Raw genomic sequence first — 24,794 nt, 5'->3', positions numbered from 1 at the left:
TGCGCAAATGAGAACCCACTGCGGATGTTGAAGTAAGGAGAGCCAGTTGACGCAACCGAAGAGATAGGACACATTTTCTTTAGTTCAGACAGCTGAGGAACAATAGACCAACAGAAGAGGTGAGTTTGGAAATATGTGTGTGTTAAACGTAGGCTATTCTGCGCTTTGTCAACTAAATAATAGGCCTACTTGCGCGCAATTTGTGGGTTGCGCCTTGGTGATTCGCGCTATTGAGAGATAAAAAAAAACACTTAAAGCAGCAGTGATGAGTCGCTGCATCGGATGTGCATTTTCTCATTCAACCAGTCAGTCGTGTCAAGATCAGGCCAGATCGATTTCTGTCCATCATGGTGAGATGATTTGGTGGGACATCCGACCCCTATGTGAAACTCTATCTTCTCCCCAACAAGTCCAAGACGTACGAGACCAAGGTCTTCCGGAAAACACTGCAGCCGGTCTTTAACGAGCACTTCAAGTTCCAGGTGGAGTTCCTCAGAAACACTTATAGGCCAATGTATTGTCAGCATTAGTGTTTGTTGCCAATATGTATATCATTGTAATCACATGAATATGAAAAAAATTGAATGTGACACACTGTATATAACACTAAATAAACACTATGAGTGCACAAGTGATAACTTCATGTAGTTTTAACTTCACACAGAAAAAAAATGCAATACGTATGTATGGTCCCATTCGATTTCAGTGTTGAATTCAACTTGTTGATTGTTGTATGCAAACAGTGTTATATCCAGCTCCCCAAGGGGGAATTTAACTCTCAAAGAGCATAATTAACAGCTGATCAATTGCGACCATAGACTCTCAGAATAGTCTTGAATTAACACTGCAGTTTTCACTGTGCATGCTGTTCTGCTTTGTGATACAGATCAAGCAGCCTGAGCTGAGCGAGTCCACACTAGTGATGCAGGTGTACGATTTCAATCGGTTCTCAAAGCACGACATCATTGGTGAACTCCGGCTACAGCTGTCCTCAGTGGACTGGAACCATGTCATTGAGGAGTGGAAAGATCTGACCGAGGCATCCAAGTTTGAGGTAACGGGGTTAATGATTTGTCCAGCTTCCTTCTCCAAATCAAGTCAAATTAAGCACCAAGAAATGAAAGTACACATAGTACAACATTTTAGCTCCAGGTGAAATGTTGTTCATTTCAGGGCTTCTTTTGACTTAAAGGTACCATATTTTACTTTAGATAAATGACTTATAAAGGAAAGTTTGGTTGGTAGAGTATGATTGTGTGTTTCCCTGCTGATAAAAAGTGAGGTACACAGCTGTAGGCTACTTATATTTCGCTGTGTTCCCAACACCTTTGATGATTTTTTGATCTAATGCTGTCAGTTCCAATCTTTGCTGAATGTACTGTATTTGCCCATGTCACATTTCTGTGTTATTTTTCGTCATTCCATTGTTAGGAACAATGTAAGGTTGCAAAACACTAATCCAACATTTTCATTATTCTCTTGAACCCCAATCTGTCTGATACAGCAAGAGAATTTGGGAGATATCTGCTTCTCACTGAGATATGTCCCCACAGCCAGTAAGCTTACTGTTGTTATTCTTGAAGCAAAGCATTTGAAAAAAATGGACCATGGAGGAGGTTTATCTGGTAAGTAGTCTAACATTAAAGGATAACTTCAGTCAATTATAACATGCAGTTGTAATGCTCACACTACCCTGGACTTGTCAGTACCTGAGGGTTTTTTTCTTTTTCTTCAGCCTTTTCCGAGATCCTGGTCATTGTAATGGGGGCAGCGGTTTGTTTAAAAAAAACATTTTTATTTGTTCCCAAAAACATCCAACAGGTTATGCAACATCAGCAGACAACTAGCAAACAGCGGTACCTTTTGGGAAAATATTTTTTTAATGTAAACAAACGCTGCCCCCATTAGAATAGCTCATATTTCGGAAAGGGCTGAGATGAAAAATGTGGCATCACCGGGCACTGACAAGTCAAGGGTAGCGTGAGCAATACAACAGCATATTGAAATTGACTGAAGTGGTGATTTAATGTTAGCTACATTAACTCTCTAACATCTTGATGTGTCATTACCTTGGTCTGGTTTGTTTTCAGATCCTTATGTCAAAATTCAGTTGACATTGGACAAGAAAAAATGGAAGAAAAAGAAAACATCTGTGAAAAAGAGAACACTAAACCCATATTTTAATGAGTCTTTTACATTTGAAGTTTCTTTTGACCAGATTCAGGTTAGTTGACCTTGCAAACTTCATTGGTTTGACATATAATTAATTACATTCTTATTACATAGATTATTAGTTAATTTACTGTATATAGACTTCTTTAATTCATGCATTGCTTAGACTAGAATACACAACTAGAAAATGTCAGAAAATGAACAAAAATATATCTTTCTTGCTATCCTATTAGTATCCTACATATTACATCGGTTAAATTCATAATATGATAAGAATGTGTAAAACACTGTGAGTGTGATGAACACTGAGACTCGTCTTGTTGTCTGTTTCCACGTCGTCAACTGACTATATGCCCCTCGTGATCTGCAGAGGGTCCAGTTGGTGATTTCCGTGTGGGACCATGACAAAGTCAGCAGGAACGACGCCATCGGGAAGATTTTCCTGGGCTGCGACGCCTCGGGCAACCAGCTGCGGCACTGGGCAGACATGCTGTCCAACCCCCGCCGGCCAGTGGCCCAGTGGCACACCCTCCTACCCGCCGAACAGGTGGATGCCACCCTGGCACTCAAGCACACCATCAAGATCCCCTTCACTGGCAAAACCTTCTGATGGGACTATCCACCTTTATCCAACAAGTCCTCCTGTCCATTTCATATAATTTTGTACTCTGACAGAGTATCCGGTCTGCTAGTTCCGATGAGAGCCCCCCATGCTAGCATTGTGATGCCCATGTAACTGGTGGATAATTAAGCGGATATTAAGACCGGCAGATGAGGGACCAAAATCCTATAATGATGATCAATGGGCCAGCAATGGAATTGCTAAATGCTAGCAGACACTGCAAACAAACCAAGGGAGCAGCAAGCACAATGGTGCAGCAAAACACTCGGGATAAAGCTGACTGTGTTATCCAGCATATATGGAAGGAAATATGTAGTTCATGTTAAATTAATGTTACTCTGGAATAAAACAATCAAATAGACGGGCAAAATGGAGCTTCAATCATTTCAATACTCATAAACATATACGTTCCATCCCAATTAAAATCTCTCTCTCTCTCCCCCTCTCTCTCTCTCTCTGGAGAGAGATTAAGTGAGTTAAGATGTGTGAAAGCAGAGAGGCAGATCACACAGCGTAAGCATTTCGCATGCTCTCCTAATCAGTGGCAGTCCCCTAAGGCTGAAAAACTAAGTGTAAGATTCAGTGTGGATAACTCTGTGTCAGCACACGTGCCTATGAAAATTAAGACCCTTAAATGAGGACCCACAGGGTGCCTGAGTGCACTGGAAATGCTGTCATCATTCTGCTAGGTTTATGTCTATGTGGCAAATCTGAAGCAGAGTGTTTGTTGTTGTTCTGTTCTCATCATTAAGCTATGCAATGAGAATGAAAACATTCTTTGAACAGTTAAGATGTTGTTCATGTCAATTAAACAATCTTTTCTGATAAAAAAATGTGGTGATGCAGCCTGATGTGCAGATGGAATCTTTTCATATTTTAATGCTAATTTCAACATTAGCATTGTTTGTACATTTCTTCATTTTTTGTGTGACTTCTGGGCGTACGGAGATGTCTGAAGAGTTTGAAGGAAATGTCGATGTGTAGTAACAGATACACTTTCGATGTGAAAAGTGGCTGGGTGGATGCTGTGCTGCTCTTAGCTGAGGTGACCATGTGTAAGGGGGGATTTCAAGTGGTCTGTTGTCCTGGGCCCCTGGAGAGCAGGGAGTGGGACACAGCCTTGGGTCCTCATTATGTTGCATCTATTGGGTGAGAACGGGTCCCTCAGATGACTTTGTCCTGGGCCTGGCCAAAGCTGTCACCGTCCCTGCTTGTTTGTGTCTCCAGGGCTGCTGCTAAGGTTTTGGAGGCCCTAAGCATAGCTGGTTAGGAGCCCCCCCTCACAATGTATTATTATTATTAATAATAATAATTATTTAATAATAATAATAATATAAATAATAATTAAATAATAACCTACAAACTAATAAATATATATGTTTTTGTCATGTAATTCAGTATTTTTTCAAGATGTTTCTTTTTTTGTCAATCTCAATTTAAGAGGCCCCAATTTTGGGTGCAAAGTGGTTGGTGCCCCAAGCTCTGGTGGTTGCCCTAAGCACTCTGCATACTCTTCTTATGTCTAGCGGCCGCCCTGTGTGTCTCCCTGGTGATGTGCATGTGGGCCGGTGAGTCAGCTCAGTCAGTCAGGACCAGCAGCTCCTCTGATCCTCCAGCCAGGAGCCCCCATGTACTCCACCTCACGCAGAGACCATCACAGGCCACACAGCAGTATGCACACACACACACACGCTCAGCAGTACAAACAGACACACACACACACACACACACACACACACACACACACACACACACACACACACACACACACACACCTCAGCAGCACACACACACACACACACACACACACACACACACACACACACACACACACACACACACACACACACACACACACACACACACAGCACTACACACACACACACACACACACACACACACACACACACACACACACACACACACACACACACACACACACACACACACACACACACACACACACACACACACACACACACACACAGAGTGAGTACTCAAATGTTTATAAGGTAGTGAATAGTGATGTCAACAATAATCGATTCGGTAATGCATCTGCGATGCGGGATCAGCATCATTTAGCAACAAGTAATCTATGTGGAATATTTGTTCAAGTTCCTACTACTTCCATGGGCATGTCCGGTGTACATTAACTTCATTAAACTCTAATTTTGTTGTTAGAAAAAAGTGTCTGTCTCTCAACTAGCCTACGCCTATAAATAATCAAAAATGCATGCCATTTCCTCAGTCGCCTCCCGCTTCTCTGGGAGACTGCACTGAAACGTGCCATCACGAACATGACCTATAATAATGTTGTAATAATATAACAGCAGTGCGAACTATATCTGATTACTATTTGGGTCTAGCAACTAGTGGTGTGGATTGGCACTGCCCTCACGATCCGATTCAATCACGATTCGGGAGGTAGTGATCCGATTCGATTCGATTCTATGCGATTCGATACGATCCGATTCAATTCTACAATGCATTGCAATGCAGTACATTTCTACTGAAAGCAAAGCAAATGTTTCATCAGTCATGATGAGGCAACACAAATAGGCAGATACTGAGCAACAATTTATTGGCTGTTTTCTGGATCAGTCTGTATCAGTCTTGATGAATCCATTGAATGTAGGGGAGAGATTATGGCAATTTGGTCAGTTTTTCTTTCCCTTTCTATAATGTAAATAGGATAGTCTGTTATCATCCATCCATCCATCCATCCATGCACTCCCCCTCCCACTACTGTGACAGCAGCCAGTGAGCCCCATACATGGAAGCCGTGGCTGTGCCCACCTGCCTGCCTGCCACTTTCCTGGTTCATGTGCTCATGCGTCCTGGTGATGTCTCGTTGCGTAATAATTGAGCAGATAGGTGATTATAATTGTAGATTTGTTCCCCAATACAAAGTGTTCTCTGTGGAGTGGAGGGGTCTCAGACAGGTGTGAGACAATGGGGAAGCGAAAGAGGAGAGGTGGGCAATGTCTTGGCAACGCAGCAACGACCTTAAATGAACAAGGGTGTGTGTGTGTGTGTGTGTGTGTTCACATGTGTACATGGGGAGGATGATTCTTCTGTGTTCCTGAGTGACAGTGTCTGACGCACATGGCAGCTGAGCTCTTTGATATACAAATGAAGGCAATGGAAGTACCCTCCTTCTCCTCAAGGTTTGGTCTCCATGCTCAGTACCACCCACCACCACCACCACCACCACCCCCACCCATCTGAAGTGGCCATCCCCATTCATAACAATCTCATTTCATGCATGTAACTATGGCTGCTAAGACAGCAGCAAGAGATCAATTTCAAACAAACAAAACACAAGGTCATGACAGCACAAACATGCTGAGTTGCCAAATATCACATAAGAAAAGGCAACCCTGATTCACTGGATGAATGAATGAATGAATGAATGAATGAATGAATGAATGAATGAATGAATGAATGAAATAAGAGGGCATAGTTACATCATTACAATGTCCATAAATAGGCCTACATAACCTACATAAAACTTGGTGAATGAGGGGTGATACATAAACTTTTGCACTGTGGCCATTGGATGGTAGATGCTTACAGCAAAACAACAATTTGTTCTGTAGGGCCTATGTTTTGAATAAAATAATAATAATAATAATAATAATAATAATAATAAATATAGCCAATTAAGTGTCTATGACAGCACACGGAAATATTAAACGAAACAAAACGTGCGCTGTCATATACACCCCTGCTGTTTCCCAACATGTGTAAACTACAGTACATCACCACTCCAACAACAGAGCTGACCAGCGCAGACCTTGTGTGCGTCTCATAAATAAATAACCAAGCTATGAATTATGTGTCTTGCATCTCCACAAGCTCATGTGACATCAGACCCTGCCGAGGTTTCCAGGATAGGCTACCTGACTAGTATTAAGCGTTCCAATTAGATTGGATTGACCCGACCCCCTGCGTGCGCAAATGAGAACCCACTGCGGATGTTGAAGTAAGGAGAGCCAGTTGACGCAACCGAAGAGAGAGGACACATTTTCTTTAGTTCAGACAGTTGAGGAACAATAGACCAACAGAAGAGGTGAGTTTGGAAATATGTGTGTGTTAAACGTAGGCTATTCTGCGCTTTGTCAACTAAATAATAGGCCTACTTGCGCGCAATTTGTGGGTTGCGCATCCACTTACAAATAAAAATTCCTTAACCAGAAGGGATTGCATAATTGTTGTTATGTTTTCAAACAACCGCTCTACTACTGGCACCGACATGCGGCAGTTTATCATCCGTTTTGGGCACATTTTGAGGTCCTGCGCACCGGTGGCGTTGAACGGATGACTGCATTTCCCAGATACCACTTCTTTGTCGCTCCTGTGAGGTGGAAACCCACGTGAGTCTCATTCAGCCGTGAGCCGCAGAGAGGGAGTGAATGGCGAGGTGTTCGTGTTGACCAAATTCCGTCAGTTCTGTGGCGGACGCTTCGGTCCAGACCAACAGATTGAAAGAAAAGTCTATAATCTGGAGGTTCGTTAGCGTTGACGTCCAGTATGCCTCCGTGATTAATTTGATTGCATCGCAGCAATGACGAGGCTGGATACTGCACCACTTTGTCAGCAAGCTGTAGCTTAATGCAATGGTGCACACACTGCGCCTTGGTGATTCGCGCTATTGAGAGATAAAAAAAAACACTTAAAGCAGCAGTGATGATTCGCTGCATCGGATGTGCATTTTCTCATTCAACCAGTCAGTCGTGTCAAGATCAGGCCAGATCGATTTCTGTCCATCATGGTGAGATGATTTGGCTGTGATCTGCAGCAGTTGTCTTTATCGTTTACATCGATCAGAGGAATGTTATGTGTTTGTGTGCCATTTCATGTTGTTATGGGGGGTGCGTGGGTGTTGACAATTGCAGATGCCGCATCTAAGTTGTTCGTGCACAGGCATTCACTTGTACTTCCATTCCATGTTGCATTATTGTGGAAGCAGGGGCAGGCTGGATGTGCTTGATTCGTCTGTCTCACTCAACTCATGTATGGCCTCGGATTTGTCTCCCACAGGGGGCAGAAGATGGAAGCCCTTGAAAAATGGAACAAAGACTTCATAGCACTGAAGCTGTTGGATAAGAAAACAACTGCAAAACAACATGGCAAAACAGGTACCAGTATCGAAGTTACTATTAAATACCTGAGTCGTTTGCACTTAAACTTTGTGAATAGAATGCTCATCAAGTTGAAATTCCTCAGTTAAACTCAAACTTGCACTTTGTGCCTAGAATGCACACCAAGTTTAAATTCCTTAGTTAAACTCAAACTTTTTGATTTGTAGCCTATGTAACGTCTCACCTGAATCTAATGGAGCATGTACTTTTTCTTGTTCCCACAGGCATGATCGTTAAACGTCTCAATTCTTTCAAATCTCGAAATCGTTTACACTCCCAGCCCATCAGCCGTTCAGAATGTGTCACAGGTAAGGATGCCTCTCCACCACCACCAACCCCACCATATAATTGCCCATTGCCTATGAGGCCTTGATGGATATGTGCTCAACTCCTTGGCAGGGCATCATTTCCGCACATAATAATCATGACCATGCGCTGATGGCTTGATTGCAGCCCTGCTATATATGATCCAGCGTTTCGCTGTTGCTGACTTATGATGGTGATGGCCATCTGAGCACAGCGTTCCCTCCAGGGGCTTTCTGCTGTGCTTGTGTGTGCGTGCGTGCGTGTGCGTGCGTGCGTGTGTGCTGTTGTGTGCCTAGCAAGGTGGCTCCTTATCTATCCTAATTACATTTAGTGACAGAGACAAACATTGACATTTTCGCTGTCCTTTTGTTAATCACGTTGAGCCTTTTCTTTCCCAGGGTTTAGGGACGGTGTTAATGTTTAGCCACAATGCAAGCAACCGGACCTCTGTCCACAAAGCAAGCCTAAGGCCTGTCTATAACTTGGGCCGGGGTTGCCCATGTGCTGTCTCCCCTATAGCTGTGATGGATTAGAGTTATATGTATCTTCTCCATCAATTTCCATCAAATATGAACCAAAATTAATATTTATGTTCTTGTAAAACACACACACAGCACACACACACACACCACCCACATTCGCAAAACACCTCAATAGATCTTACATCATTTCAGCTGAGCTTGTTTTGAAAGGAAAACCCATTATGTTGACAAGGACATCCAGGCTCATAAGTTCTCTCACGACTCTTCCTGTTGCACCAATGCAGCGGCAGTTTCACTCTCTATAGAGAGAGAGAGAGAGAGAGAGAGAGAGAGAGAGAGAGAGAGAGAGAGAGAGACAGAGAGAGAGAGAGGTGAGGTGCGTTCCAATGTCAGTGCTGTAGCACCATTTATCTGCAAACGGGATTGATGCACGGGAGTGAGAGCGTGGAGTGGAGTGGAGTGGAGGGGTGGAAGTGGTAGCGCTAATGCTTGAGTCGTGCTGCTGGTAAAGACACTCTGGCATTATTAGTGAGTGTCCTCGTGGATTCAGCAGCAGCAGCGGCGGTGGCGGCGGCGGTCGTCAGGTGGTTCCTCCAATGGGTTCCACTGATACTGTGTGTGAGCTCAGGGCCGGATTAATGCACAGGGTTGATATGGCTGCAGCCTAGGGGCCCCCACGTGCCAGGGGGGCAGATTTGCGACTAGACTTGCAGAGTTTTGACAAGATGCAATACTGAAAAATATATCTATTTTGTTTACTACAGTTGGTAGACATGTTATATTAAATTCCTAAGTCGTAATTACAACACTGACTATATATTTATCGCGAAATGTGCCTTCTGGAGGCTCCACAGCAACCTGTAGCCTAGAGAGAACACTATTGCGTAACATTACACTTAGCTGACACTTTTTATCCAAAGCGACTTGGAGTTATTTAGGAACCTGGGTATTGGTTACAGGCCCTGGGGCAATGTGGGGTTAGGTGGCTTGCTCAAGGGCACTTCAGCCATGGGTGAAGGTGCTGGTAAGGATGGGATTTGAACCTGCAAACCTGTGATATAAATGGCCAGCGCTCTAACCATTTTTTGCTTTTGCCTTCTGTGATAAGACGGTTGAAGAGATGGACAGGGAATGGATGGGATAGGACTGGAAAGGCCTTTGGAAGGCCTTGGGCTGGAATCAAACTCAGGTCCTGGCGTATTAGTATGGTGCCTTAGCTGCTTGAACCACAGTAGTGGCCCTTTATAACTTTTCTATGATGGCTTTGTCAGACCGAGCTCCATGTCCGCCAGACTAGTGATGCTTCTCCTCATCCTCCGTGTCAAACTGAAATTCATAGTAGGCCCAAAATCAAAATCTGGGCTAAAGTAGCGGGCCACATTCAATATTTATTATAAAATGCTCTGAAATTATGCATGCGCAAAATACCTAAAGCATGGCGAATATCACAAATACTCATTCCCATCATATACATGTACTTGTATGTGCTATTATGTACTTGCACTAGCCTGGGCCCACTTATAATTGCTATGCCTGCCAGACATATCTCTGATTAATGGTATATACTGTATGGGTGGCTATAATACACGTCTGCAATGATCTCACAGGCCACATTAAATCACTGTGTGAGTTGAGTTTGACACGTGTGCTCTACTCCCTAGGCTCCTGCCCCAACCTGATCATGAGTAGAAATGAGCACCCGGACCCCAGGCCCCTACCAGTGGCCCTCACCCCCCAGCTTCCCCCTCGGGCTCACAGACCCCTGTGTCTGTCCGTCTCCTCCGACAGTAATGGCCGCTTCAAAGCCCTGGAGACGCAGGAGTGGAAGAACAACCTTAAAGCTCAGGTGACGTTTGTGTCCTGTGTTGTTATTAGTTGTTGGTAGACTAAAGGACTTTTCTGGACAATTTCAACATGCAGCTGTATAGTTCACACTGCCCTTGACTTGTCATTACGCGAAGACATAGCATTTGTTTTTGCTTAGCCGTTTCCTGGTATCCTAGCCTGCTAAATAGGGGCATTGTATGCTTACATGGTGTTTGAAACTTCTTAAGACACAGCTTTTTCAAATAAAATAATGTGTTGCACAAAAACTCAATTTTTTGGGATGATGGTTGCTGTATGTTAACGCTTCAAACACCATGTACAACAAACCACAGCTGAAATTGGCCAGAATTGTCCTTAAGTGTAATACATTGTATTTTAGTTCATGTCCATATGAGAGCAATGACCACAATATATCCTTTTATATTATCTTTGATCCTGTTTGTTTGAAATTGTTGTTTAAAACCTGTTTGTGAAGGCACAGATTAATACAAACACATCTCACAGACTGGCTGTCCTTACTTCATGCCGTAACAACAAAATTGGCTGTGTAATATTTCCAGAATTTGTGCTGCCCATTCACAAATGTTACCTTTTCCTTTTCCACAAATACTTACCACCGCTATCAAATTCAAAGTATTCATTATGACTGGGAAAATTGCACTTTTCACACATGAAAAGGGGAATCTTCTCCATGTCCGCCATCTTGAATTTCCAGACATAGACAGCTGCAAAGCTCACTGTACTTTGGTCATGCTAATAAATATTAATTTATTACTTCATAAAAATCAAATGAAAAGATCAAATTTGGCAGTAGGAAGCACAGTTTCAATGACCAGCATAGTTGCAATACGCCCTTTGGCTGCCATCTTACACGGCGCACCTTTAAATGGCTTTTTGAAATCAACAGTGACTGCAGTATGAGGGCTCAACCTCAAGGACAACCATGTCATGATTACATGTAAATATAACCTCCAGTATATTATAAGGCCCATCATGGCGATTCACCCTTAAGTTTATAATTGCAAATCAATTGCTCACCCAGCCCTAGTGCGAGTAGACGCATAGAGATGAAATATTTAACACTTGGCAGGCTAGGTCTATGTCTAAAAGATGGCTGCTGCTCGTAAATAAGAGCTACTGCTCTATCAGCTCCAGAATCGATTGAGGGACAGCGTAAAGGTAGTGTCAATATGTACATGTGTAAGTAAGTAAGTACTGCTCACACTGTTTTAGCCAATCTAGAATTGACTGAGGTCTTGCTAGGTTTCCTTCTCTTTTTTTAGTTAAGGTTACCACCTTGACAACAACCCGCTCCTACCTTGACAAGGTCCACTAAAACATGCATAGTTTTTATTTATACATGTATTAAGATAATCAAATGTAACTTCTAAAGTTTCTGTACAAAAACTATGAAGGGTATTATGTTTGATGGGTATTTTGTGGTTTTGTAGATTTTATGTTTGATAGGTTTGATGCATCGTCTTTCCAGTCATGATGGTCACATGTCTCTGATCTAGGCTACAACCTGCCCTCCCACTTTGACTAACAAACATGGGAAACATTCACCATTTCCCAATGTCAAGTGTATGAGCCTTGGTAGTGTGTCAGCCTAATTAGTCACGCCCAGTGATTGGATACTCCGCAGAGTTTACCAAAGAGTATCCAACCACTGTGCTTGATTACGAAGGCTGACGCACTTCGAAGGATGCACACTAGACATTGGGAAACGGCCATAGTCTTGTCTAATACTGTGGTGTTGTGGCCATGTGTTGGCAGATGGAGCAGGCCCACAGCGCCGGTGCGGCCAGCAGCACGGGCTCTCTGGAGCGGGCGTCTCTCTTCTGCGCGTCGGGCTCCGCCACTACCTCCTCCAGCTCCGGCCTGTCCAGCCCCGTGGACACCCTGACCAAGAGCAAATCCTCCAGCCGCTTCTCCCTCTTCTCCCCGCCTTGGAACAGCAGCTCCGAGTCCGACTCCAACCCGCCATCCCGCTCCGGCTCCAAGAAGCTGCGCAACTACAACCGGCGGGCGGTGTCAGGGCTTGGGGTGGGGGTCGGGGTCGGGGTAGGCTCCATTAGCTCCAAGGGACCTTCCTCCTCTTCCGACAGCTCCGAGGGCAAGCATGGCAGTGGCGGTGGTGGCGGCGGCCTGGAGCACTTCCAGTACTCGGAGCCGGTCATCTCCAAAGTGACGGACTACATTTTCGTGGGGAACCTGAACGCGGCGTACAGCGGGCGCACGCTGTGCCGCAACAACATCGACAGCATCATCGACATGAGCAACCTGCCCGGCGAGGCCAGCCTCAGCCTCATCCCCTGCACCTGCTCGCGCGGCACCAAGCACAGCTGGTCGCGCCTCAAGGTGGACATCGGCGAGCTGCCCGAGAGCGCGGTGGTGCCGCCATCGTCGTCGGAGGGCTCCGCGGCGCTAAAGCCGCGCTGCTTCGAGGACATCAACGAGTGCATCGACGCCTCCACGGAGAAGCGCAAGCGCGTGCTGGTGCACTGCCGCGACGGCTTCTCGCTGGCGCCCACCTGCATCATCCAGTACCTGATGGTGCGCCAGAACATGCGGCTCATCGCCGCCTACGAGCTACTGAGGGCCAAGCACCCGCTCAACATCAGGGAGTGTCACCAGAACGTCCTGGTGAGCTTGGAGAGGGCCTTGCGACCCGGAGGGAGCATGGAGCCCGAATGCTTTAAACAAGCCATCTCGCGGAAAGTTGCCTGGACCTGACCCACTTCTCCACCCCTTCCCACGCACTCTACACTCTCCAGTCCCGGGCTTAGTCAGATATACATATTTTTCATCTTTTTTCCCCCACTAAATAGTATATTATTCATATGAAATGATATGTGTAGAGAATGGAGAAGGTAGCTGTTTTTTTTGTAATTCAGTGAATTGGTTACTAATGGTTGTGTATTTGGTGGTGAGTTAAACAGATGCTGAATATTTTTTTCCTCTCTTTCAGTGATGGTGGTTTTCAGAGTTTGTGGATTTTCGCCTAGTGTAGTTCTCAACACAGGGAACTTGATCCCCTGGAAAACAATAGTTCTCTTCACAGCTGCTAAATCCTACATTTTAGTGAATTCTAGTCACCACGTGTAATACTTTGCATTTTTCAAAACGGTTATTGGTAGTGCGAATTCCATGTGCAATCTGTGCGAAAAAGGGGGGGGGGGGGGGGGGGGGGGGTATATGAATGAAGATTGTTATTGGGGAGTATGGGGGGAGCTGGGAGGTGTGTGTGTGTGTGTGTGTGTGTGTGTGTGTGTGTGTGTGTGTGTGTGTGTGGTGTGTGTGTGTGTGTGTGTGTGTGTGTGCGTGCGTGCGTGCGTGCGTGCGTGCGTGCGTGCGTGCGTGCGTGCGTGCGTGCGTGCGTGCGTGCGTGCGTGCGTGCGCGCGTGCGTGCGTGCGCGCATGCGTGTTTGGGGTGGGATGGGGGGGGGGCGTAACCTCAGCTGGGGAAGGGCTCAGGCTCAGGCTCTAGCAGTTGTGTCCCACTGATGACTGCCATAAAGAAGCCAGTCCAAACGACTGATTACAAACCACAGAGACACAGCTCCCACAAGCTAGCTGTCCTGATGTCAACTTTCAAGACACTCAGTGTAAAAACACACTGTATATGGCATCTGAGCCCAGATCAGGGTGTGTGATGCATGCACAGCATTCCCCTTCCTCACAGTCACAACCACAGGGTCATGGGACAGAGAGGAGAGTGCCATGGGTTGTGGAGAGTTGTCCTCTATGAGGAAAAAAAACGGACTTGCATACAGAACTCTTGCTCAAACCTTGACTTTAAAAATATATATTTTCGTGGGTTTGACTTGACTTTGTTTTTTCTCTGCCTATTTTTTTTTTGTTTAAATGTGAGCTGTTCTGTATATGGTGAAACTGGAAATGGCCGATTTGTGTGTGTTGACAGAGTGCCAGTATTAGTTTTATTGAATATAATTGTGATACAGTGTTCTACTGTTCAGACACGGTTATTCATTGCACTACTTATGAGGTACTTTACGCACAGGCTGTCTATGTTTTGGTCCACTGGGCCGACAGTTGGTCCCTTGGTTCACTGGGTTATGTTTTAGGTCCTCTAGAATTATATTACTCTTTAACAGCTGTACTAAATCACCATTAGTGATTGCGATATTGTACTCCCCAGTCATTTTGTAGTTCACTGGATACTTTAATAGTACTGGTATTGCTCTTGCTTGTCAATAGTGGTGTTCTATTTTGATACTTGGTGACTCATGTTACAGGAATGGAGGCTCAAAGAGTTTTTTGGTGCCTTTGCTTGAAGTTCTTTCTTGACCTGTTGTTGTTACAAAGGCACTCTCTGGTTACCAAGGACCAGCGTTGACAATGGGAGTTGGATCTTCTGAAGTGCTAGAATTGAAGTGCTGTGTGGCGTGTGTGCCTCTCATGGCATATGGCACAATGCGGTTTGATATACGTACTTGCTCGTCATTGTAAAAGTTTTGTTTTCAGTGATCATGCTGTGAGCAGTGGCAGTATATTTCAATGTGATGGTGACAAGTCTGTGTCAATCTATGCTAATCTACCACAGTACAGTTCTCTATACATGCGTATGCCATTGGAGGTGCTCACGTGACCTCTTGTTCTGGGCATTACAGAAAGGTCAGTCTTCATCAGGTCCTAGGCTTCACATTTGGCAGCCAATATGCCTGCTTAATATTGTTGAAATTTTGTTTTGTTTCGATTGTTTTTCTCCTTCCTTGAAAGAGTGATGTGCCCTCTTTTAGGTCTAACAACTTGATCTCTCAGGTGAACGCTATTGGCCTAGAATGTTCTCAATGAATTTGAAACCAGAATATGTGATGATGATGTATTTTCTGTATTATGTTTTTAGTCATATGCATTTCTATGTAGATATTAAAGATTACAATGCTAAAGTCCTTGAGTCAATCCTTCATGTTTGTCACCATGTATCACATTTTTACTCTCTAGCAGTCCTTATACAAGGGATCCACATAACCGTATCCTCTTTTTTTGTTTTAGTGTCTTGGTTCAGATTATGCACTGTATTTCATATGCATATTAGTTGTTTTCACAAATAAATTCCATTGTTTTCATCACTCATTGATGGCCACCAAGGGGGTACCAACTGGGGCTATGACCTCTACACCAAAGAGCCAGGCTTGTTGTGATGACAAGTCAGAACGCACCACAAGCCTAGTGATTGCTAGTTGTGCCGTGCCCTTCGGGAAGCAGATCTGTACTCTCTTCACACAGGCTGTGTCTCAAATCACGCATTTGTGCACTTCGGGCACTGTGTTTCAGTGCCTAGGGCGCTCACGCTGAAAAATTCAGTTGAGCCAGTGCACTGAAAGTGCCAGGATGATTCCCTAATAATGGAGGAAAAATGCAGTGCTTGAATGATGGGACACTGCATGCACTAAACGGCGGCCATGTTGACAATGACACGGAGGAAATGAGGTATTCACTTCAGTAGAAGAGTTTGGTCAACAGTTTCCTAATTCTGTAAGTTATGTTGATGGGACACCAACCTTTTCATGCCAACAAAAATATTGTACAGTCATGGTTAGAAAATACTCAATTTCTTCCAGAAAATGGTTGCAATCACAAATTCTTTGTTATTAATATCTTCATTTGTTTTTCTTGTAATGAAAAAACACAAAAGAGAATGAAAAAAAGTCAAATGAATGATCATTTTACACAAAACTCCAAAAATGGGCCGGACAAAAGTATTGACACCCTCAGCCTAATACTTGGTAGCACAACCTTTAGACAAAATATCTGCGAACAGCCACTTGCGGTAACCATCAATGAGCTTCCTACAACACTCTGCTGGAATTTTAGACCATCCTTCTTGAGATTTGAAGGGTGCTTTCTCCAAACCGCCACTGTGAGACCCCTCCACAGGTTTTCTATGGGATTAGGGGGTGGACTCCTACATTATGCAGCAAAATGTGTTTTTAGACTTCATCATTTCATGCACACGGTCAAGCAGTCCAGTGCCAGAGGCAGCAAAGCAACCTCAAAACATCGGGGAACCTCTGCCATTTTTGACTGTACGGTCCAAGTTATTTTCTTTGAAGGCCTCATCTTTTTTCCTGCATTCATTTGAATGGAGAGGAAAACACTGAGGCCTTCAAAGAAAAGAATACGGTCTGTACAGTCAAACATGGCAGAGGTTCCCTGATGTTTTGAGGTTGCTTTGCTGCCATCAATGCTTTGTCATCAAGTTCAAACCATTTGTGCATTTGTGTCATATTCCCATTTGCAGGTTCTTCCTGCTCCACATTTTTTGGTATGTCTTTCAATGTCCATATGTCTGATTCAGGATACGCAGTGCATTAGTCTCTCTCTCTCTCTCTCTCTCTCTCTCTCTCTCTCTCTCTCTCTCTCTCTCTCTCTCTCTCTAGTGTGATGAAGAGTGTGATGTCCTACCTTGGCTGGGAGCACACTGAGTCACTCTCACAGTGCAACTGTGTACCAGCTGCAGTGGGCTCTTAGTGCTTCTGTCTGGCCCTGTCTGTTAACACCTTGATCTCTGAGCAACCCCACACTCCCCTCACCACCACCCTGTCCTCCCTCTGATGTGAAGTGGAGTGGTCTATTCCTACTCGATAGTGATGGGATTTTCGGCTCTTTTCTGAGATGCGGTTCTTTTGGCTATGGAGTGCCGGTTCTTTCGGCTCCCCCATACATACGCATTTCTCGCTTAGTTTCTGGCCTACTACTGTCGTGTTTCTTCTCCTTGACTGCTGTCTGTAACCCCTGCCGATGCGCAATATACATATTGGCCAATTTTGGGTATTTTCACACAAAGAAATTGGGAAAAAGTGTTTTCCCGCACCGACAAGGAAAAACAGATCATAGACTCTGGAAATTGCAGAGCATATGTGCAACAAGGGGGAGGGGACAGATAGTGAGGCACCGGAAGACCATAAAAAATGTACAAAATAAAAACAATTCTGCTCCGAAAACAGCTTCCATTGTGGAGCCAGTTCCTGTCTTTCACTTCAAAGACATGGCTCTCAGAACCGGCTCATTCGCGACCGACACATCACTGTGACTGTCGAGTCTTGCTGCTGCTGCTGCTGCCTCTGCTGTACTCGAGATGTGTACTTCCTCGGGCCTGCTGAGTACGTGGTTTCCTCAGAGCTTCCCAAGGCGAAACTCAATCCTCGTCTTTTTCTAACAAGCAGCACACTACAAGCTGTCAAATGGTGAAAGCTTTCTCAGTTTCATTTGTGGTCTCTCTTGACGGCTAAAAATTGAATGCAGGGATTACTGGGAAATCGTTATATGAGTTATGCAAATAGTGGGAATGGGTAGTTTTTGTCTACGTACTGTAGGTCTGTGTGTCTTATCTCCTCATGTGCACTTTCACACCTTTCCATTAGTCATCTCTGATTTCTGCACTAGATGTAATCCTCCCCTCTTCCGTGATAAAGCCCTGTCAGTGTGCCAACACTCAGTTGCACAGAATAGTAGGCTAAGCCCAGCAGGCTGCAGACTACCTCTGCACAAGACATAATATCTGATTCCTAATGTTCTCTCCACATGGCAACGATTTAGATCGAATTTGTCACAAGTATTTGGTCATTCCTGCCTTTTGTTTGCATGGCACAGCCATTTTGGGGGTCCGAAGTTGGTGTTTTGGATGTTGTAAGTGGTACATCTTGATCTTCTCCAGGTTTCCACCTCCAAGTAGAAAAAGAGGACAATGATACTGTTGTAGACTTACCATGTAATGCTCCCTTCTTCATCTTCAAAGACAACTTATCACTGCTAAACACCATCCCTCTGCTGGACACCCCCACTCCCCCTGCGGACCTCCATCACCACCACCAGGACCGCTGACAGCTTTTGCTGGGCCCGGGACAAAGCCATCTGAAAAGGCCCCCTCCTCAATTCATACAATGTAATGGGGTCCCAATTCTGGGCCCTTCCTTTCTCTGGGCCCGGGACAACGGACCCCTTTGTCCCCCCCCTCCCCCTGTCGGCGGGCCTGACCACCACCACCACCACTACCACCCCCACTGCTTGTGTTTTATTTCTTTAATTTCAGCCATGTGTCCCCCACCTACCCCTCCCTTCAAGTGAGGAACAAGACACTGGAGGACCACCAGTCTTCCCCACAATCCATCAGACCGGTCCCCAGTGACCAGCTATTAAAAGGGGGGTGTTGTCTGAAGGAGCAAAATAATGACTATCCCTCTCCGCCTGAAGGAAGGGGGTTATTTACGTATGTAAAAAAGAAAGAGGGGTGGAGTTGGAGGTTTCCATATAGTGTTTCAGCCACTTGTATGCCAATTGGTCTTTTGAATGAGCGCGATACCATAAAGAGAAAGATGGGCTTTACTTGGCCATTGGGAAATGCAATATAAACCGTCGGCATAATCCGGCCCTCCTGCGGCTACTACTCCTTGTCCTCCATCCTTGGCGTCCACGGACCTCTCCTCCTCTTCATTGCATAGGTGAGACCCATGCCACTGTTGGCCCAAGTGAAAGCCATTGTTAGCTAACTGGATTAACACCTTCACTCTTCAAAATGCTTTGGTCTTCATCCGCTTTGGGGACCACGTTGTGTGCCTTTGGATGTCTATGAGCTGCATCTGATGCTGATCTAAAGCCTTTTGTGTGTAAGCCAGGTTTATTTTGACAAGGGTTTATGGTTGATCTCTCCACTGTAGCCTGGATATATGTGGAAGTTAACAATAAAACATTTTGATGGGAAAGTTTGTAAGGGCTTTCAGCGGAATATGTTTTGAATTGGGTGGCCTATTTCTTGTACCTGTAGACTTTGTTTTGATGTTGACTTAAAAGATGCCCAAGCCTTCTCTGTTGTTTTAGGAATGTACAGGTATTGTCAAAGCTGGCACTCACAATAACCACATTGGACACATGGACACATGGACAATAACCACATTGGATTCTGAAAGCAATGCACCTGCTTTATGTAGCTATCAACACAACTCATAGTTGGCTTATAAATATGGTGTTGGCATGGTGAGTTCTGATCATAGTTAGGCGGGGCAACAGCGGAAAGGTATTTGTGAGAGAAATTAGAGATCATTATCTGCATTATGACACTATAGATATCACCCAACGCCTTCTTTGTGCCAGGTTTTTTATCTATGTGACACATTTTTAACTGAGATTACTGGAACGCTTTGCCTTCTTTTGAGCCACTGTGATGGGGTTTCAAGTTGCTCTTTTGCTTATGACTGTTCATTTTTAGTTCTGTCACGTCCAATGTTGTTATTTTTTTAATGGGAAAGCAACTACTGCTATTATTGATACAAAGTACAATGTGACTACCATAAATCCTAAAATTGAGCAGCTGTATGAATATATGATAATTACACATACCTGTTTGTATGCATGACAAAAGTGCCCCAATTTTGTATTATTTAAACTGATCACTTTAAACTGCACTTAAAATTTGTTTAAACATTAACCATTGGAATTCACCATAAACCTTGTTCATGTAATCTTTCCTGAGGGAATTCCGTTGCATCCATCTAGGAACTTGGTGCCATGTCTTAAACATCCCAAACATTTTTTTCCCAGAAGGGTGCATAGACCCTAACAACACTGGGTGGTATCCACATTCACAATTGTCAAGAGACAACGCTACTATAACAGAGCCACCAGAAGAACAACAGCTGAGGTTGATGAACTCCTCCAAATATAGACTTGCATCCACTTAAGCCCAAATGGCTAATCTGCAGTTGGTGTAATATTTCCTCCTGGACCTTCAATTACAGGCACCCCTGTAGGGGCATACCTAGCAAAGTGATTCCATATTTAAATCCACTTGAAGGGTGCAAAGTGCTTCTTTTTTTTTACTTCACAGATGTTATCACTGTCATATGCATGGACCGGTTAGACAAAACGTCTCTGCTTGTATACTATTGTACATTTATGTTGTTGCGATATTTAGTCTACTTGCTTGTTATTTATCCACTGTGCGCAAAACCAAGAATATTCAGTTCAATATGTGTAGTAGAGGTGTGCTGTGGAATGAGTCTAGTCGCACTCGCAGAAAGGACACTTATTTTATTATTATTACATCATTTTTGCAGGGTGTGACCACTCTCCCGCCAAGATGTCAGAGTGAGTTTTATTTATTTTTTCATTTACCTATACCAGATCCATTAATCTTTTGTGTTGGTAATTACTATTACTATTTGCTGTAGATGTATGAACTATGTACTACCATTTTTATTCAATTTTAGTTGTCATACACTTGATTTGTTATTAAATTATTTTTTCCTACATTGTATTTTTCTCCCATTTCCAATGCCTCAGAAAAAAGATGTCATCCAGTCGGAAATACCATCTCAAGGTAGGCTACACACATATTATTTTAACACATTATTTTACATATATTTTACCACAATATATGACTATACTGTAAAAATTAAACAAATTTTGTTTTTGTGTGTCTGTGGGGGAAGAACCCCCCAAAGTTCTCAGAGGACCCTAAAAGTGAGGGACCTGTATGTGACCTAAACTGGTTCTTGGAAGAACCCAAAGGTTTACTTGAAGGTTCCTCGGAGAATCCAGGAATCCAAAGGTCCTTTCAATTCTAACGAGTGACCTGAAATGTTCAGCTCATCACATTCAAACCCTTGGATTGTCATTGTGTAAGAACCCCTAAAGGCTATCTAAGGAACCATGGGGTTCTTCCCAAACTTTTTAGTTCCCCAGAGAACTTTGAGGTTCCCATACGATCTGAATGAAAGTTCTTTGAGCAGTCTTCACATTTTTACATTGATGGTGACCGTAGGTGACGGTGTACTCGTGAAAAATATGCCTTTTCACCTTCTACCTTGTGTCATCCCTACAGAGCTTGATGCTCTCCATCGCCAAAGGCTTGCTGGAGACAGAGATCACAGACAGAGAAGAGGAGAAGAGCCGATACATGTCAGAAAACTGCCCATCTCTGTCTTTGCCCAGTGGTTCACAAGCCCTAATGGTAAAATATTATGCCATTTAATTAATATGTACACTGGTTATGTTTATGTTCATGGGCTTTAGATCAGAGGGTTGCAGGTTCGACTCTCACCCTCTTACTCCCTACCATACACCCATGGCTGCAGTGGCCCTTGAGCAAGGTACCTAACCCCATAAAGCTCTAGGGACTGTAACCAATACCCTGTAAATAACTGTAAATTGATTTTAGCCTTATATATAAGCCCTTTTGGGAAAGGGTGCTCTCTAAATATCTCAGCCTCCGAAGCACATAAAAACATGAAATAAGTTGCATTTAAAAGCTAGGACCCTCATTTTGCATTAGAAGTTGTGTATTTAGCTCCAACATACCAACATTTGTTATTTAAAAACTCAAATCTCAAGAGCCTGAATGCAGCATATGTCGCTCCAGGCTAAGATGGGTTAAATAAAAGCATCAGTGAAGTGTTGTGTAATGTTATCTTCCAGGTTACAGGCGATTATAAAATCCAACATTGTGATGTCATGGCATTTTGCATTGGTGATTTGTGGATTGTTAAAAGACGTGTTTTATTCAGGGCAAAAAGTAAGTGCTTCGGTTTTCATTATTTGGTTGAATCGGCTGACTTCCAGGAGCTGATGAGGACGACAACAGTAACCAAAATGTTTATGACTGCAACAGAGATTCAGTTCACTAAAACTACTCTGTGCCAGTTTTATTCTTGACATTTACAGCCATCAGTGCACAGTGGGGTACACGTTTAATCAGTAATTTCTGTTGGTGATGGGGCGCAAGTAAAATCAGTGTTAAATGGGGTACATTTACCAGTACCAGTAGTTGTGCCAGTGCCCAATTACGGTATATCATACACTGTGTGAAGGATGCAATGTACACAAATAGACAGTTCTCTGCATGTCTGAGTGTCAGTGAACATAAGTGCATGAATGATACAGCTGTAATGCAATAGTGATAGATTATGCTTAAGGTTATGCATGCCTGCAATTTTGCTTGCCTAGGAACTCTGCAGAGAGATACACCACAAAATTGAACGGATTGATGAGGAGAGATACGACCTGGAGGTGAAATCCACCAAAGGCGCTAACGAAGTGAGTACTTATTCAAATCACGGTATATAAATTTGGGTCCGGCAAAATGAACAATCAGAGCTGTTTTGATGCTTTTCTTTTGCCGTCAGATTGATGACCTCAAAATCAAGGTGATTGACTTGAAGGGCAAATTCAAGAAGCCGGTCTTGAGGAAAGTGCGTATGTCGGCCGATCAAATGCTTCAGGCTCTGCTGGGCTCCAAACACAAGGTGAACTTGGATCTGAGGGCGAACCTGAAGCAAGTCAAGAAGGAGGTCAAGGAGGAGGTAAGTTTGCAGCAGCATTCTCAGAAAGATGTACGTACAACATCCACAGTTTTCCATTAACAGGAAGGCTTTCATCGAAACCAAAATGCACTCACTTACATTCAGTGTCTGCATTCTTTCATATACAGTAGAGTAGATGAGTATGCCACTGATGGATTTCATTTTTTTTTTCAGGAGAAGGAGTTGCGTGATGTTGGTGACTGGCGTAAGAACATTGAGGACAAGGCTGGTATGGATGGCAGGAAGAAGATGTTTGAGGGAGGCGAGGTTTAAGTGTTCTTTTCCCAGCAGCTAATCTTTTTCTGGCTATAAGTAGGATATATGCTATAGTTTCCCACAAAATAACAAAACAGCCATCTCTGAAATAATAAATCCCTGAAACTTTTTTTCAGCAATTCAACATGATATGTGTCTTAAGGATTCAATCTTATATTTGTCACTTATCTTGGTGTATGATTTTGTTTATAGATGACTTAGAGATGAATAACGCTCTCTTGCAATAGTGATCACCCTCCAATTACTCACATGAGGAATTATTGACATTTCATTTACATTTGTAACGAGCCAATTAACTCAATAAATAGCTTTGAAATAAACCCCCTGTTTCGTATTTAATGTCTTTACGACTATTTGTATACTGTATTTTTGTCTGCATTGCTGCATATTTCTTTAAATATGTCTTGGGATTTGTATCTTTATTGATAGGACAGTTTAACAGGAAGTGACTGGGAGAGAGAGATGGGTGTAGTTGGGAAATGTCATTTGTTGAGTTTGAACCTGGGTCCCCATGAATGAATAGAATGCCCATTTATGGTATGGTGCACATTAGCGGAGTGCCACAGTACTCCAAGTGCTGCGTATTTAATCATTTACAAGTATTGGTGATTGTACACACACACACACAGACACAGACACACAGACGCACACACAGACACACACACACACACACACAGAGTAGGAATGGTGTTCAGGGACATAACTATAACATTCTAAAACTAGAAATGCACTCAGAGAGTGCAGACCTCCGCCAAGGAAGCTGTTTGATAAAACATTTGACTATGTTACACCCTATTTTTATATGAAGTCTTTCTGCCTTTTTGTGGAATTAGAAATTGGAATCAAAATGTCCTGTCCCGCAATACAGTTTGCGGTCACTGGGGTCGTCTAGATTTCTAGGCTAGCAAAGGGGAAGAATCTTTTTTAAAAGATCTGGATCACCACAAACATTTAATCACTTATTCCTTTGGTCATTTCCAACAACTCCACAAAGTTTCATCCAACTCCGTTCATGAGTTTTTGAGCTATCCTGCTGACAGACAAACAAACAAACAGACAGACAGACAGACAGACAAACCAGCGCGACCGAAAACACAACCGAAAACAACCTCCTTGGCGGAGGTAATAAATGATTATCAATACTATAGTGTATTGGAAGAATAAAGAAACACCTAAAAGCAACAGTGTGTTTGGCTTAACTGCCATGATTGATAGCCATCAGTCTGGGTCACTAAGTTATGTGACCTCTCTTTAACCTCGCCTTGTAAATTTTGTCTGGCCTGCCATCTCCCTTCGAACCGAAAGAGGAGAGAGTTCACATCAGTTCCCTGTCTTCCCCCCAGTGCTCTCTCTCTCTCTCTCTCTCTCCTGTCCATGGAACTATGACCTTTACCTTGGCATCAGTCTTCACTCGAGACGCCTGTAAGTAACCATGCATTTAATACCAAGATCCTCTCCAAGGTTTTCCGGAATATCTCATTTACGCCTACTGACATTCAACTTGGATTACATTAGATCATGCCAGCCTCAGCATCTCCTGGCAAGTATTGCATGGTCGTCAGTACGCGATGCCATCTATTAAATTATGATGGACATTTGTTACGTTTAGTCGGCGCATGGACACATTTTTGATTTACTGTCA

General features: G+C 43.6%; 3 protein-coding genes across 3 annotated transcripts; all 3 read left to right on the top strand.

Moving 5' to 3' along the window:
- Nucleotides 1-359: 359 nt before the first annotated feature.
- Nucleotides 360-2,865, top strand: LOC134448077 (synaptotagmin-1-like; the record flags this gene model as incomplete). Its single annotated transcript, XM_063197836.1, has 5 exons — nucleotides 360-482; nucleotides 887-1,054; nucleotides 1,505-1,625; nucleotides 2,091-2,224; nucleotides 2,543-2,865. Coding segments are annotated over 5 exons (786 nt in total), but the record flags the coding sequence as incomplete, so codon positions are not given.
- Nucleotides 2,866-7,209: 4,344 nt separating this feature from the next.
- On the top strand, nucleotides 7,210-13,721 carry LOC134446866 (uncharacterized). The gene is made up of 5 exons (XM_063196162.1): nucleotides 7,210-7,568; nucleotides 7,838-7,935; nucleotides 8,163-8,246; nucleotides 10,388-10,572; nucleotides 12,330-13,721. Exons 1-5 carry the CDS (start codon nucleotides 7,501-7,503, stop codon nucleotides 13,287-13,289), a joined length of 1,395 nt encoding a protein of 464 aa, XP_063052232.1. The 5' UTR covers nucleotides 7,210-7,500; the 3' UTR covers nucleotides 13,290-13,721.
- A 5,239-nt stretch (nucleotides 13,722-18,960) lies between these two features.
- On the top strand, nucleotides 18,961-23,452 carry LOC134447720 (troponin I, fast skeletal muscle-like). Its single transcript, XM_063197334.1, has 7 exons — nucleotides 18,961-19,021; nucleotides 20,633-20,663; nucleotides 20,859-20,895; nucleotides 21,400-21,528; nucleotides 22,521-22,610; nucleotides 22,700-22,876; nucleotides 23,051-23,452. Exons 2-7 carry the CDS (start codon nucleotides 20,656-20,658, stop codon nucleotides 23,147-23,149), a joined length of 540 nt encoding a protein of 179 aa, XP_063053404.1. The 5' UTR covers nucleotides 18,961-19,021; nucleotides 20,633-20,655; the 3' UTR covers nucleotides 23,150-23,452.
- The last annotated feature ends 1,342 nt before the right edge of the window (nucleotides 23,453-24,794 follow it).

Source organism: Engraulis encrasicolus, chromosome 4, assembly GCF_034702125.1.
Source record: "Engraulis encrasicolus isolate BLACKSEA-1 chromosome 4, IST_EnEncr_1.0, whole genome shotgun sequence".
In the NCBI taxonomy this organism is placed as follows: domain Eukaryota; kingdom Metazoa; phylum Chordata; class Actinopteri; order Clupeiformes; family Engraulidae; genus Engraulis; species Engraulis encrasicolus.
Note: the sequence above shows the minus strand (reverse complement) of the source record. Positions and strands in the feature narration are given on the sequence as shown.